Below are 16,307 nucleotides of genomic sequence, written 5' to 3'. Positions count from 1 at the left end.
CAGCCGTGAATCCAGGAGGACACGCAAGTTGCGAGCCCTCTCCGTGGGGGCCAGCGATTCGCCCCCAATAGTCAGCGATGGCGTCAACTGACTATATCAGGATGTCGGAAACCACAGCCACTCGATCTTGGATGGGTTGAGCCTGAGCCTGTTCCTCCCCATCATCCGCATGGCCTCCAGACACCGAGACATCACTTCAAGGGCCTCGTTGGGGTGGTCTGGGGTGGAGATGTACAGCTGGGTGTCATCAGCGTACTGGTGGTACTTCACCCCGAAACCACGGATGATCTCGCCCAGCGGCTTTACATAAATGTAAAGCCTTGTAACTTTGAACAGTCACTAAATGAACTGTTGTTCAGGACTACCTGTAATTTGAGAGAGACAGTCCCACAAATATTCAGGCCCTGTGTCATGTAGAGCTTTATGGTAATTATTTATGCTGCTTGATCTGGACTAGCTGTAGCTTCTCAAAGGACCTCAACAACAACCCAGTATACAGTGCTTTGAATTGTCAAATGAGAAGTTAAAGGGGGAAATGAAGTCCAATATTAGGATTGAAGATTCAGAAGCATAATTTATCAATGTCTTGTCTTGGCAGGACTACTTTGATATAGTAAAGAACCCCATGGATCTTTCTACTATCAAGAGAAAGCTTGATACAGGACAGTACCAGGAACCTTGGCAATATGTGGATGATATTTGGCTTATGTTCAATAATGCCTGGCTTTACAATCGTAAAACATCTAGAGTATACAAGTACTGTTCCAAGTTGGCAGAGGTTTTTGAGCAGGAAATTGATCCAGTTATGCAGAGCCTTGGCTACTGCTGTGGACGAAAGGTAAGGAAGAAGCTAATAGGTGAGAAAATGTAACAGTTATTAAGATAACTGAATACCTGGTTTTAAGAATGGTGCTTATATTGATTGTAAATATAAATATCCAGTCATGTGAAATTGCATTCTGCAAATGTCTCTTCCCTATAACTTTTTTATCTTCAGCTTTTAATCTACAATTTTAAAAAGTGAATTTTAAAATGTTTATCTTATAACTTATAATAACAATTATAACTTGAATATTGTTCAGTAACCACAAGATTAAATTATTGTAAAATAGTAATTAAATATGGTTATGGACAATACTCAAGTTCATATACTCGGTACACAAAACAAAATTTAAGTAAAATTGGGTAACATAATAAGTAAACAAAAGAATATTTTAAAGGTAATTTAAATTGTATTCTGTACCAGAGAATTGATTTACCTGGAAATGAATATCCCATATGTTCGTGTAATGGGACAAGATTTCTAGGTGAAAAAATAACGGATTTCTACTCAATAAATATCCTCCTCTCTTTGCAGTTGGAATTTTCACCACAAACTTTATGTTGTTATGGCAAACAATTATGCACAATTCCACGAGATGCTACATATTACAGTTATCAAAACAGGTAAGAAAATAATAGTGCGCCTACTCACTGTTTTTTGCTTTTCTGTTTAAATCAGTGTTGTCACATTAACAACAGCTAAAATGAATCTGTGTGGTTTAAAAAATAAATTGAAAGTAGATGCTTATTATTTCACAGTTCAGTTTTCATAACTTAAGATAATTAAGACATAATTAATGTATGTCAAATACTGTTGCTTAACAACTGGATTAGTTCAAGGTCCACCTGGTTTGGAGTTCCAGCAACTACAGGATGTTGTATACTCTACTGTTGCGCCTTCAGTAATATGTGTGTGTGAATGAGTATGTGTATGTGTATATGTCTGTTGTTGCGATGATTTAATCTTTTTGGAAATGCAAGAGATAAAGATTTTCTCTTCCGTTAAACTGAAGGATTGTCATCTGTTTTGGGTTTCTTAGAGAGATGAAGAATTTTTGTTTCAAACACAAAAAATATTTAATGTATTTTTGCAGCTATATACTTTCAGTTAATAGGTCATTTTGTTACTTCAAGGAAAAGTTATTTTTTAATTTTTAATCTACATGCCATATTCAGACTGTTACTTGTAATAAAGAGTTGCTGTTCAAAGCCAAAATCTTTTTAGTAAATGGCACTTCATGTCCTGATTTTCTGAATGTCCAAACTGATAATTTAGCATTACCAATGTATATGATTTCCTTTTATTACACACTAGAAAAAAAGCATTGGGGAAGTAACTTGTCTGATTCATTCCTTAGCAATTACAGATCTGATAGTGTTGTTTTTGTTTTGCTTTAAAATGTTGTCACAATTTGGGGGGGGTTTGTGTAGTTGTTTTGGTTTTGGTTTTCCTTTGTGTTTGTGCGCCCTTCCTGAAGCAATAGAGAGACAGCAGTTTCTATACACTCTTGAACGTAGTTCAAACCCAAATCAAATGAAGATGGAATCCTCTTAATACAACAGCTATTCCAGACATCCAAATTTATGGACTTCACCTGCTAAGAATGTACAATATGCAGCTGCTTGTTATTGCATCTAACATTTCAACAAATCATGAATAATTGGATAAAAATTATTCAAATAACTCCTATAAAGAGTTATTGCAAACAAATATTTAAGTATATGCTCCATAAACATTAAAGCATTTGCAGGATCATTTATTTTCATGCCTATCCTGCTCTTTCATATTAGATGTGAAGAAAGTTGCTAACTTAATGCAGCTGCAGAGCAGCAGTTGCACTTCTTTTTTCTTCATTTTGATTGGTAATTGAGCATGGGTATACTTAACCAAATACATTTTGTTTGCTATAATTTGCTGCTTGTAATCCCATTTGAGAGATTTAATGCTAATCTGTGCTTTGCCTTGGCTTTCTGCTTTGTGTTGTCCTGTCTTGCTTCTGTGTTTTTGTTTTTTGTCCTGAAAACCCCATTTCTTTGTTTGTATGTATATTTTTATTTCTCCTTCATGCTTGTCGTTGTCTGCACTTGGCTTTGATTGCAAAAAAACAACCCAAAACAAAAACAAAAACAAAAAACAAAACAACCAATATCAAAATCTGGGTCCCATAAATCTTCATCATTGAATGTCCCTGTCGTCGTTGATGACCTGCTCTCTGCTCCCGCCCCCCTCCTTGGCCTGCTGTGATTGGTGACTTCGTTGCTTGGCTTGGGCTGTGTTGTGTGGACGGAACAGTTCACCCAAATATGGCCTTCTTGCCGACAGGTATCATTTCTGTGAGAAGTGCTTCAACGAAATCCAAGGGGAAAGCGTTTCTTTGGGGGATGATCCATCACAACCACAAACGTGAGTAATTGTGTCCTCTTTAATAATATTTAACTTTCAGAAGCTATAATTATGTTATTAGCAAACCTATCATGATGTACATTCTATATCAGGGGTGTCAAACTCACAGCCCACAGGCTAGATGCATCACACACTGGCCACGCCCACCCCTGGTTTAGTGAAGTGGGGGAAAGTTGTGATACGTCATGTCATGACAACGTGACACCGCGAGTTTGACACCCCTGTTCTATTTTTTTTTTTTGAAAAAGCCATGTTTTAGTAAAAAGTTTTACTTAAGAAAATAAACCTCCAAGTGAGGGATTTGAAAACAAATTATTATTTTAAAATTTCAGAACAAGGTAGAATAATAAGAATTTTTCATTAAGTATATATGGAAAGTGCATAAATGCGTCCAATACTGAAGTTTTTAATTCTATAAGTGTAAAATGATTTTGCTCTACAAAAAAGGATCATATTAAAGTCACAAAGTTCAAGGAAAAGCTTAGATCTGGAATAATTATATAATTATATTTTGTTTAAATTATCTCATTTTTTAAAAATATTGATCTACAAGTTCTAAAGTTAGGGCATCATTCTTATAGTTTCAAGTGCTATATTTCTACTCGTTTTGTCATAATAAATTTCTTCGTTACTGAGCAATGATGCAAAGCAGTAGTGTCAAGATTTCTAGTGTACGATGAATTTTCCATAGGTGGTGTCTTGAAATAAATAAAATATCTTTTGCAGTATTATATTTATAAAAAAACAAAATTAAAATGTAATGATATAATAAACTTTAAATGTTAAGAAATAGACGGGATTGTAAATTCTTTAATCCTTTTTTATTTTACTGGAGAAAATGAAAACAGCTGCAATAAATATTTAGCAAGGTGTACATTTCTCTTCCGACAAACGAATTATTCCTTTATATAATTTTTCAGTTCATAGAAGTGCTAAACTCTTATCGCTGTGTTGCCTAAAAGCTATTTTATTATATTTTTGTAACTATACCAAATTTAGGAGACATAATTGTAAAATAGGTTGAATTCTGAAATGGTAAATATTTTCCAGAAAATGAGTTTACCAATGTCAAAAGGTGATAGGAAACTAACCAGACAATCCTGCTGAGGCAACAATTGTGTAATCTGAGTTTTACTGCCTGCTAGAAGTCCTGATTTTGGAGGAACTAATTTGTTAGAAAGAACTTGCAACATTTTTTCAGATAGCTTTTATTTTAGGCTATAGAAGTTAAGCCACTGGTTCAAATTGTGCTTGTTACTAGTTAGCTCTCTAGTCTTACAGTTATAATTATTTCTATGTGACATTAATCATGAGAAATTCCGGATCGACTGGAATTTCTGAACCTTACCTTGTACTAATGTTATGTAAAAAAAAAAATGTAAAAGTATAAATTATGGCATTTCTGGCTTAGGTTGTTTATATAAGAAATTAACTTGAGTTGTGTATAGATAACTGTGTCCTGACCTCTCTGTCAAGAAATGAGAAGTAATAAAGAATTCTGATTGATGTAACCAATAGGTTGTGTTAAGCAACTAAACATGTTTGAAAATGAATGTGCTCTATACCTCCTCTATGACCCTCTCCCAGCCATGAGATAGGTAGTTTACAAACATAGGTGGTTTTTATGCCTCATTAGGAAGAAATCTTCAGGAGCTTCTTGCCAGATTGTTAAATGATGTGAGTACCTTCTCAGGTCTGAACCATAGAGCTTCCAGTGTCTAAATCCAAACTTTGAAAGTATTAGCTTGGGATACTATATCATCTTGTTAAATAAATAAACCTTTCCTTTATTCCCAAAACATTCTTAAAAAGCAGTATGTTTAGAAGACCCTGCTTAAATGTAGATGTGTCTGCTGCCGATCTAAAATTGTTTTATTATGCTAATGTCCATCTTCGTACAACTAAAATTGCCCATTTCTCTCCTCAGCACAATAAATAAAGATCAGTTTTCAAAAAGAAAAAATGATACACTGGATCCAGAACAGTAAGTGATACTTGAGCAGCTAAATTTATATTTTTAGAACAAAACAAATGTGTTATCATTTTGTTGCTGGTTTATTTTTGCTTTGGGATTGAAAACTATTGATTGCCTTAGTCATATTTGATAATACAGGTAGTCCTCAGTTAATGACTGGCCTATTTAGTAACTGATCATAATTACAGCAGTTTGAATACTCAGTCTTCAAACTCAAAGCCATTGCAGTGTCCTGCACTTATATGATCGCCATTTGGACACTTTGTAGTCGGTACAAGTTTATAACCCATTTTCACCATCCTATGTGAACTTCATAGCTGGCTTGTGACAAGCAATAAATGGAGAAATCAGCATTACAGTCACAAGTTGTGATCACATGTCTCACCAACCATGGGTGATTGCTTACAAAGGAACTGATATAAATCTGGCATGGTGATGTTTTCTTAATATCTTTTAGCAATGGCGTTTCCAGTCCTTATTCTGGTTGTTAAGGGAGGATCCATTTTTGAAACTTTTCTTTCATCTTAAACATTTAATTAGTTGTTTTTTAAAAAATACTGATTCACCTGTTCCTCTCCTGTTATATATTTAAGTAGGTAGATACTGTATGTATATTTGTAAACATACTGTATAAAAGGTATGTTGGAGCTTGAGATACATTTTTTAATGGCACAGTAGAATTCAAATCTCAAATCTCTGTTAGTATGTGTGAGATAGCAATTCAGTTTTAAATGATATTTTGTACTTCAAGGTACATTTTATATATTTCTGATTAAAGATACGTATACAGAACTCTATAAGCTTAAAGAATAAATAGATTTTGCCACATTGCATAATTTCTTTATCTCTGAAACATTTTTTTAAATAATGATAGTTATTTCTTGAGTGCTTATGGCTCTTTTCTGTTCTAGATTTGTTGAATGTATCGAATGTGGAAGAAAGATGCATCAGATTTGTGTACTTCACAATGAAATAATCTGGCCATCTGGGTATGCTGCTTTTCCTTTTCTGTTTATTTACAATTGTAAAAATTACAAATGATATTTGGAAAAGATGCTAATGGTAAAATTTATTGTAGTTCCATGTAATCTTTGATTACCATCTAAATAGATTAACAAAGTTGTAATGTAATTTTATTTATTTAAAACTTTTATATAGCTGCCATCTTAAATCAAACTCTGGGCAGCTCCCAACCAAAAATTAAAACAACATCAATAATAAAACCACATAATGCATGTCTCTATTAAAGCCATAAGCAAAAAATCTGGTACCAAAATTAAGCTTCTCCATCAGGTTCATTATTAAATCCTCTTATGTACTTCACCCTGTCCCAGAATCTGGGTGAATAGTCAGGTTTTAAGTGGTTTTTGGAAGGGAGGGAGTGCCTGCCAAACTTCAAGGGAAAGTTTTCCATAGGGCAGGGAGTGCCATTGAAAAGACACACTTCCTAGATCCCATAAAATGCCATTGTTTAAGGGAAGGGGCTAGAAGTGTGCGCACACTATTTGATCTGATAGAATGGGTAGATGTCCTTAGGGAGAGACAGTCGCACTGATAACCTGGTCCTATGCCATATAGAATAGAATTCTTTACTGGCCAAGTGTGATTGGACACACAAGGAATTTGGTGCATATGCTCTCAGTGTACATAAAAAGACAATATACACTCGTCAAAAATCACAAGGCACAACACCCAGTGACAGTCGTATAGTACAATAAGCAATCAAATCATACTAGGAAACAATATCAATATAAATCACAAGGATACAAGCAACAAAGTTACAGTCATACAGTCACAAGTGGGAGGAGATGGGCAACAGGAATAATGAGAAGACCAATAGCAATAGCAATGCAGCCTAATGTGAATAGCCTGACTTTAAATGGGACTTTAAAGATAATAGCCAGCACCTTGAATTGTATTCAGAGGGAAACCAGGAGCCAGTGCAGCTTGCACAGCAAAGGGGCACCTATCATTATGTGTGTAGCCACATTCTGGACCAGTTGTAACTTTCAATTGATCTTCAAACTGCAATCCTAAGTAGAGTACATTGCAATAATCCAAACAGGAACTGACCAAGGCATGAGTGAGTGACCATGAGCAAGATATTAGTATGGCTATTTAATTTAGTTTCAGTTTCCATGCACAATTTTTAAAAAATTCCAGTGTGGACAAGGTGTGCCCGGCCTGGCATTTCATGAGGCAGTTGCTGTCCCTGTGAGAACATCTACACCAGGTATTGCAAGGAAATCCCCATGCACAATCTGGGGAAGAAAGCCCTATAGGGTCAGCAGCTGCTTTGCAAAGGGCCAGGCCAGACAAGCTTAGTCAATAGCAGAGACAAGAAGTCAGCAAAGACCAGCTAAGGCAGCAAGGACCTTGGTGTGCAAGGGGCCACAAGGACATAAATGGGAAGGTGGTGTGGTGGGAGAGTTGAAGTGCCCCTGTGGTAAGTGCAGGTGGGATGTAACAATTTTTGATCAAGTGACCGCTGGGGCACTGCAGTGATTGTAACTTCAGGGACTAGTTGTAAGATACTTTTGTTTAGCACCACTGTGACTTCAAAGAGTCATTGAACGAATAGTCGTTATGTCAATGACAACCTGTAGTGATGTTATATATTATTACATCAGGTGAAATAGGGTGTTCTGCTCAGACTGTGATATACAAGTCTAATTTAGGCTGTTCAGTAACAGTTTGCAATCCATGTTTAATCGTATATTAGAAAATGCAGGGGAGATGTTTTTATAGAAATATTTTAATAATTATGTTAGGAATTTTAATTATTTTCTTCTGTTGTAGCTTTGTTTGTGATGGCTGCCTAAAAAAATCAGGACGAACTCGAAGAGAGAACAAATTTTCTGCCAGAAGTAAGTAGAGATTGGTGCATTTCTCATATTTATTTCTATTTGCTTTTTTAAATGGATGTATTTATTTAAAATGTTTTTATTCCTTCAATTAATGCCAAAGCAGTTTAAGGATAAGATAAAAACAACGATAATAAAACCAATATAAAAAAATCAAAGTAGAAAAATAGAATAAAAACAACATTCTGGAGGAGCCAAATAAAACTAATTCTAACAAGCCTGAAGTAGTATTTCCCTAAGCTTTTTGTTTCACTCAGGAGAGGGTTCTGTGATCTGGCAGAGACTTCAGATGTTTGACATACAGAAGGATATCCACTGTTCTAAATAGATAGCTAGATTTTCAGAAGTTGCAGGCAGTCCTTAATGTACGACCATAATTGAGCCTGGAATTATGGTCATAAATCATTGTGGTCATAAATCAAGGTACCCACAGGGCCAGCAGTAATTTTTCATCCTTTTTCTGTGATGGTTGTTAAGTGAGGTGGTTCATTTCAGTGGGGTGGTTTTTGCCAGGCAAAAACTATCACAAATGTGGGTCATGTGGTTTTGGAATGCCATGAATGACCCCACCTGTGGGGTCTGTGGGGGAAGAGCAGCATGACTAATTTATAACAGCCAGCGGTGCTTTACCAGCATAAAGCACCATTCTGTGGTCCTTGTAACTTCAAATAATTGTAAAATGAACAGTCATTAAGTAAGAATAGCTTGTACTGTTTGGGGAGTTAGTACCATTGTTTTCAATGAATTCCATTAACAAATTATGTTTTAGGGCTTTCATCCGTACTAACATTGTATGGCATAAGCATTATCCATCCTTTTTATAACATATACTGAAGAAAAAGAATTGCAGTATGTTCATCTGATCAACAATTCCAATACTGAATACCAGCAGTATTTCTCTTTGAGGAACATATGTCTTTAATAAATTGATTTATTGTCGATCATTTTATAATTAAAAAACCTGACAAACATAAAAATCTTTGATTTTTTATTACCTGCCATGACAAGATATATTTGGAAACTTAGTTCTTGAAAAATGGAAAATATGAACTTCAAGATAACAATCCAGGGAAGTTTATTTTTCAATTCCATTTTTCTCCATTCAGATGACTCCCGCTCACTGACCCCAATCTGATTGTTCTGGTTTCAACATCTTCCTGAATTTGGGCTAGAACAAACTCATTGTCTTGCTATATATTCTAGATCAGCGGTCACCAACTGGTGGTCCGTGGACCACTGGTGGTCTGTGAGAAAATGTTGGTGGTCCACAGAAAAATTATTTGCATTTTTTATATTGCACTAAATCAGGGTCCTCTAACTACGGCCCCTGGGCCGGGTACATGCAATGAACGTTTGTGTTGCTGTAGAGAGTCTCCCCCTTCGGGGTCTTTTTGTGCGGGTCGGAGGAGGGCAGAAATTCCAACTTGGGGTCTGCTTCAGCCTCCTGGTATGGGGCTTTGGGCGAAGACTGGAGGGAAGCGCCGCTGATGGCGAAGAGCCGGAGGGCCTTGTTCCAGTGGGACTGCCTCATGGCCTGGAACTGGCTGACCATCTCAGCCCACTGAGCCTCCAGGTGCCGGTACCTGGCCTTGCACTCTCACAGGTCTTCCCTCTGCTTGGAAAGCCTATGCTCCTAGTCCTCAGTGAGGTGCTTCTGCTGAGCTTCCTCGGTCAGATCCAATTTGAACTGAGTCAACTGTTTTGCCAACTCTTTCTCGTGGTGGCTGCTTAGCTCCAACAACTGCTTCCTGTTGGGGCCCTAAGGAGCCCGGGCGGGCAGGCGAGGAGTGGCTGGGAGTGGAGGGGAGAGTAGAGGACGACGAGGTGCCTCTTGACGTGAGTGACATTGAGTTGACCATGCCCACCCAGTCACATGGCCACCTAGCCACGCCCACCCAGCCGGTCATTAGGCAAATCATATTAGTGGTCCAAGGAATTTAAAATAATGAATTTAGTGGTCCCTGAGGTCCGAAAGGTTGGGGACCCCTGTTCTAGATGAGTTTCCTTTCTTTGCTTAGGAAGTAAAGTATGTCAGATCTCCTTTGGCAACAGATTGGACAAGCCTTATCTTTGATTTTTTATTATTATTACCTGGACTTCATCCCTACGGTTTTCTGGTGCAGCATTTTCCTAGCTAAGTGAAGAATGACCCAGTTTAGCTTTTTAAAGATGAGGCTGTATTATCTTAATTGAAACCCTACTACTGGTGTAATTTCAGTGTGTACTTCTAAAGTTGTGAATTAATACAAAATGTAAATTTTATTTGCTTTATACGCTACTTTGTTGTTAGAGTAATAATAAACAATTAAGTAATCTTCATTTTGTAGGATTACCAACCACTAGACTTGGTTCCTTCTTGGAAAACAGAGTGAATGAGTTCCTGAGACGGCAGAATCATCCTGAGTCGGGTGAAGTCATTGTTAGGGTGGTTCATACCTCAGAGAAAACTGTAGAAGTTAAGCCTGGAATGAAAGCAAGGTAATTTTCCTTAAACCTTTGAATGACATATTTTTTTTCTTTTTGAATATTAAGTTGTGTTATTGGTACATTTGTTAAACAATAACATGTTATTTTGTTAGTCAAAAGAACTTTCAACATAACATTTGATAGTTTCATTTTTAAACATTTTGAGTGATTAGCGCAACTTTTGCAATTTATTGCATATTTTGAGCTGTTTTCATACAGAATATTATTGATTTAAAAGAAGATATTTGGAAGGAGATGGCAAAAATTAGGCTTTGGAGGATTGAATAACAAGTTTATTTAAAAAGTGGACCAATAAGCAATTTTACTTACTTGTTTGTTTGTTTGTTTGTTTGATTGATTGATTTATATCCTGCCATGCTACGATGCTCTGTACTTTTGAATGGCTTTAGTTAGGTTTGATTTATTTATATGTTGTTTTACTATAAATGATTCCCATAGAGAAAGTTAAAATATAGCAGAGCAAAATAGATAAAAGTGAATAAATTATTAAAATAAAATGTTAAAATAATATGTTTGGGCAGCTTCCATATTATAGCATCCTATAATGCATGATAGTATTACATTTGCTAGCATTGTTTTATATTATACCTTTTAATTTTGCAGATTTGTAGATAGTGGAGAGATGGCAGAACAATTCCCTTACCGAACAAAAGCACTCTTTGCTTTTGAGGAGATCGATGGTGTAGATTTATGTTTTTTTGGCATGCATGTTCAGGAGTATGGGTCTGATTGTCCTCAACCCAACCAGAGGTATTAAAAATTCATTTTTTAAATAATTATTAAAATTAGATTATTGCTACATAAATGCCTAAGAAATTGATCTTTTTGTAACTGGATCAGATATATACCCTTTACTACATCTTCCCTCTCCCTCTCTTGCCTGTATTAATTGTCTTTTTCCAAGATTGAATCATTCCCACATCCTTAACAGGAAGATTTGATTTAACACTATTTACTTTATGGAATTATTTAGGAGCATTTGCTTTTTTAAACACAGCTTTAATAAGCTATTTCTCTCCTTCAAAAAATCATTGGAGATAAATGCTTTTGCTAAACAGAGAAAATCCACCTTTTTGAAGTAAAAGAAAGTAAAAGAATTGACTTCTAATTTGAGTTAATGCTTGATAAAGAAGCTCAGAAAGAAGTTGAAGAATTTCTATCCTTGGTCTCTACTTCTTTTTGCAGAAGATAAAGATAAAGATGGAAGAATACTGATAATGAGCTGTGACCTGCACAGTACCACTGCTTAGCAACTATGTAAAATAATCAGAACAAGAAAAAAATGATTCAAGTTTCTTTATATATGGGAAAATGCTAGGAGAATGTGTAATTTACACTTTTTAGAAAGCCCAACATACTAGAACATATTAAATAACAGAGTTGGAAGGGACCTTGGAAGTCTTCTAGTTCAACCCCCTGCTTAGGCAGGAAACCCTACACCACATATTTACATTAGTTTTCCATCTGTATGGAAATAGTTTTTGGGTACTTTTAACCAAGCAATAGCAAGTATGACGGTATGATCAAGTTATGGGAAAATGCATATTGGTGATATTTTAATGGACAAGTGATCTAAATTTTCAATATATGCCCATTTTTATGTCTTATTTCCCAAATTCTACCTGATAATGTAAGTTATAGTAAAGTTAAACACTGGAGTATTTAAAAAATATGTATTGCTACTGTAATAGTGACTGCATCTTATTAAGCATGTCAACAGCTATGGTTGGCTGCTTGGTTATTAAAGAGTTTCATATTTCAGCAATTTTTGGAGCTGTGTAAACACAAACTATCTATCACAGTTTGCTGCTAGAACAGCACATTTTGAATAAACTGGAGTTGAAATTGTTCTTCTCCAGTTATCCATATCGGTTCTTTCCTGGTTGAAGTCAAACTATCATTTGCTGTTTTGGCCCATGGGAAACTGGTTTGATTTAGGTTGAAAAACAAGATTGGTAACCAATTTGTAAACTAAGTGGAAACCACAGTCTTCTAATGATAGATAAAATGATAAACTGGCTTAGTTCAAGTACAAAATATATCACAATATGTAGTCTCTAATTCCTTGAAAGTTCATTCTTTTAGGGCCAAACATAATTTGAACTCTTCAGAATTACACCTGTATTTATCTGATTGATTGATTGATTGATATGCCATCCAAATTCCAGCTGCTCTGGCAGTTTACAGTTGTGAAAAACATTTAAAAATAAAGAACATTATAAAAACAAAAACAAAAAAATGACTCTGGAGGGAATTAAGGAAAAGGAAAAAAGAGGTGTTAATCATCCTCGCCAAAGCACTGGGCAAAGAGCTAAATCATGAGTAGAGTGCAGGCTGTTAAAATTTTGGGGAATTGGGGGGGGGGGATCTCATTCCAGAGATCAAGCACATTTCCAAGGTTCCAATAGGTGGCATTGTTTAAACAATGGAACTTATGCCAACCACAAATCGAACCACTTGACAGATACTCTGAGAGATAGGTGGTCCTTCAAGTAACCCAACCCAGTGCCAGTCCCAAGCTTTATAAGTCATGACCAGCAACTTGAATTACTCCAGAAGCAAACTGGCAGCTATTGCAGCTTGCATGGCAGTCCGTACCACGGGAATTACATTATTCCAGAGTTGAGTGTGTTAATAGCTTAAAAATCTTATATGAGAAATAAGTAAACATAGTTAGATTAAGGCACTAGTTTTAAAAAGAGGCTATGAAAGGTGAAGTTAAGGCAAATTTCTTAATGGAAGAAAAAGGAAATAATTGAATACTGCAAAATGCTTCTGGTTATAGCTAATGAACTTTCTCTCTTCTTTAGGCGAGTATACATATCTTACCTTGACAGTGTTCATTTCTTCCGCCCTAAATGCCTGAGGACTGCTGTCTATCATGAAATTCTGATAGGTTATCTAGAGTATGTTAAGAAGTTAGGGTAAGTTTCCTATTTTATTATATTGTATGCTATTGTGTATTGCAACTTATAAAAGAAACATGGAATCTTTTAGGGTTAGATTTAAAATTGTAAAGTCAATTATATTGAGGTCAAGTGGACAGAAAGTTTGTTGAACACCAAATAAGATGTTTCTAGACCATGTTGCCAATCCCTTCTCTGTAGCAGCCAGAAGATAAGTATGTTTTCAGCATGTATTGTAAAATCTTGGGCATAGATATGCTTTGATTAGTACACTACTAGTAGCAAATAAGAATGTATTTTTTGTTTCGTCACTGAAGAATGCGTATATGAAAGTTCCAAGTGAGGATTGTGTGTTAGAAAAGAATAAAATGAAAGAATTCCTGAAATACTGTCATGAAGACAGTTAATTTATGTTAATATTATAAAGATCAACTGTAACTTAGATGGATCACCTGAGAGTAGTGTGTGGCTCTTAATTTACATTATAATACTGGTAGCATTTTATTAAAGGCTTCATTAATGCTTTAATTGTTTTGGAAGAGAAATTTTAGGCTAAAATGTGTGATATGTTATTAGGCTAGTTTTAATCTAAGTTTAAAATTAGGAAAGGAAAATCATTTAAAGAAAAGACAGCATATAAAAAAGTGTTATTCTTATAAAAGGAAATCCTGATTATGTTTGCATCATTATGGTGTTTTTCTATGCACCTGTGAGCAGACAGACATGCAGTTAATTGTATTCATTGCTTTGTTTCTTAGTTTATCTCAATCAACTTTGATTTTGGAAAAATAACTTTTCAGTGGCAAGTTAAGCGTGTCTTGTGTTGAGTGTGTCTATGTATTTATGAACAAGGTTTTTATATGATTCTAAAAATAGAAGATGTGGAAGATGTACTTCAAATGTTCATAATCGTCAATATAAATTAAAGCAGAAATTATTTGGTAAACATGCAGAAAAGAATAATTTCCAAGGGAAGAGAATATATTTGTCTTATTACTAGTTCTATCTGCTCATCAGGCTATAGAATCCTATATGATTACAGGTAGTCCTCAAATACAATCATAATTGAGTCCAAAATTACAATCATAAGTCATTAAGCGAGTCTGCATGTGACCATACTCAACGTTATAATTTTCTTTGCAGCAATCATTATGTAATGCCATTTTCAGGATTGGACATTTTTTGCTAGAAACTGGAAGTAAACCCTGGAAGTTGCCCCCCCCCCAAAAAAAAAAAAAGCATGAAAATTGCAGTCACGAGACATTGCAAATGGGCATACATGGAACTCAGTTGCCAAGTGCCCAAAATGCAATAACATGAGAGGGAATGAGAGAGAAAGCAAGTGCAGCTGTCAGAAATTTGAAAACAGGTCATAAGTAGCTCTAGGGAGGTCCTCAGATTCATTTCTACATCAGAAAGTATTTTTGTCTATAAAGCTTCTGAACCCCTTTTTATTTATTACTTCTGAGTTTTTCAGATATGACATAGTTAGAATATTTCAGAGTCAGCTATCTTGTGGAGTACATTCTTGGTTTGAAAAGGTAACAAATGATTTAAAAAAGTATATTTGAAATAATGTATAATAGAACTAATAACTTATTTCTTCCCTATTAGCTATACAACTGGACATATCTGGGCCTGCCCACCTAGTGAAGGAGATGATTATATTTTCCATTGCCATCCTCCTGATCAAAAAATTCCCAAACCAAAACGACTGCAAGAATGGTATAAAAAGATGTTGGATAAATCCGTGACAGAGCGCATTGTCCATGATTATAAGGTTGGTTGTGCATTAGTTGAAGTATCGTATTTGTTTATTCCTAAATCATAGTATTTCAAAAAAGAATAAAAATATCTTTGAAAAGCAATTTTGCATATCTAGTTTTGATATTTATGAAGCCTATTTGAGATTGTCAAATAGGGGTGGTAGAAATAATATTTCATCTTTCTGCATCTCCAAGTGTGCATTAAATAAGGGGGGGAAATCTACAAGATACGTGATATAGATTGAGAAGATTTAAGAAACTGAACCTTCTAAAGTATAATATATCATTACAACAGTAAATACCTACTGTTTTATATTTATCTAATGCAAATATGCAAGCATATATATTTATATAGCTATTATGTATTTTTTAAAACTACTGTATTTTTTATAAATGAAACCATATTTAATTATATTTGTCTATATAAAGTCTCTGCCTATAATCTTCACATAGATTGCAAGTGTAATCAGGTCTTTAATCCAGTGATCCCCAACCTTTCTGGCTTTGTGGGCCAGTGGGAAAGGGAGAGAGGAGATGGTTCTACATGAGTAGCGGGCATGCACATGTGCATACAACTCCATTTGCATGAGTAGTGGGTATGCACACTTGCAGCTCGCACAATTGGAGCTGCACACGTGCCTGCTGCTCACAGGAGTGACACTGCGCACGCACTCACCCACTGCTTCCACAGCCCAGTTCCAAATGGGCCACAGTAGTGGGTCATGGCTTAGGGGTTGAGGGCCTCTGCTTCAATCCATTGAGAGAATGGGAACATACAAGCATCTTTCTAATGCTGCATGTTCGTTTTTTAGCCATAATAAGGGCAGAGAGAATCCTTTTACACTGTCCAGTTGTCAAATTCCATGTAATAGATATGTAGTTTAAAAGAATATTATCCTTTGAAAATTTTAGCTTTTTCCGCACTATCACATTTATATGGTCCATTACTTTCTCCAAAAATTTTAGTAATTATAGAACATTATAAAACATGTATTTTAAAGAATTGTTGTCCTTACTATATCTTCAACAAAATGCTTTCTAAGATAGTCCCTATCTATACAATTATAATGGAGTTGAATAAAT

At 35.4% G+C, this 16,307-nt stretch overlaps 1 protein-coding gene across 1 annotated transcript in view; it reads left to right on the top strand.

Annotated features, from left to right (window-relative positions):
- Positions 1–16,307, top strand: part of EP300 (E1A binding protein p300) — an 82,726-nt gene that overhangs the window by 59,554 nt on the left and 6,865 nt on the right. Inside the window, exons 18-27 of the mRNA XM_070947817.1 lie at positions 599–838; positions 1,358–1,446; positions 3,146–3,226; positions 5,154–5,210; positions 6,113–6,190; positions 8,001–8,068; positions 10,393–10,543; positions 11,156–11,302; positions 13,363–13,476; positions 15,073–15,238. Of these exons, the coding sequence (XP_070803918.1) occupies positions 599–838; positions 1,358–1,446; positions 3,146–3,226; positions 5,154–5,210; positions 6,113–6,190; positions 8,001–8,068; positions 10,393–10,543; positions 11,156–11,302; positions 13,363–13,476; positions 15,073–15,238 (1,191 nt within the window). The remainder of the gene's footprint in view (positions 1–598; positions 839–1,357; positions 1,447–3,145; positions 3,227–5,153; positions 5,211–6,112; positions 6,191–8,000; positions 8,069–10,392; positions 10,544–11,155; positions 11,303–13,362; positions 13,477–15,072; positions 15,239–16,307) is intronic.

This window comes from Pituophis catenifer, unplaced genomic scaffold (genome assembly GCF_029215685.1).
Source record: "Pituophis catenifer annectens isolate HBS135680 unplaced genomic scaffold, rPitCat1.0.hap2 SCAF_7, whole genome shotgun sequence".
Lineage (NCBI taxonomy): Eukaryota > Metazoa > Chordata > Lepidosauria > Squamata > Colubridae > Pituophis > Pituophis catenifer.
The sequence above is the reverse complement of the archived record's forward strand: the minus strand, read 5'-3'. Positions and strand labels throughout refer to the sequence as shown.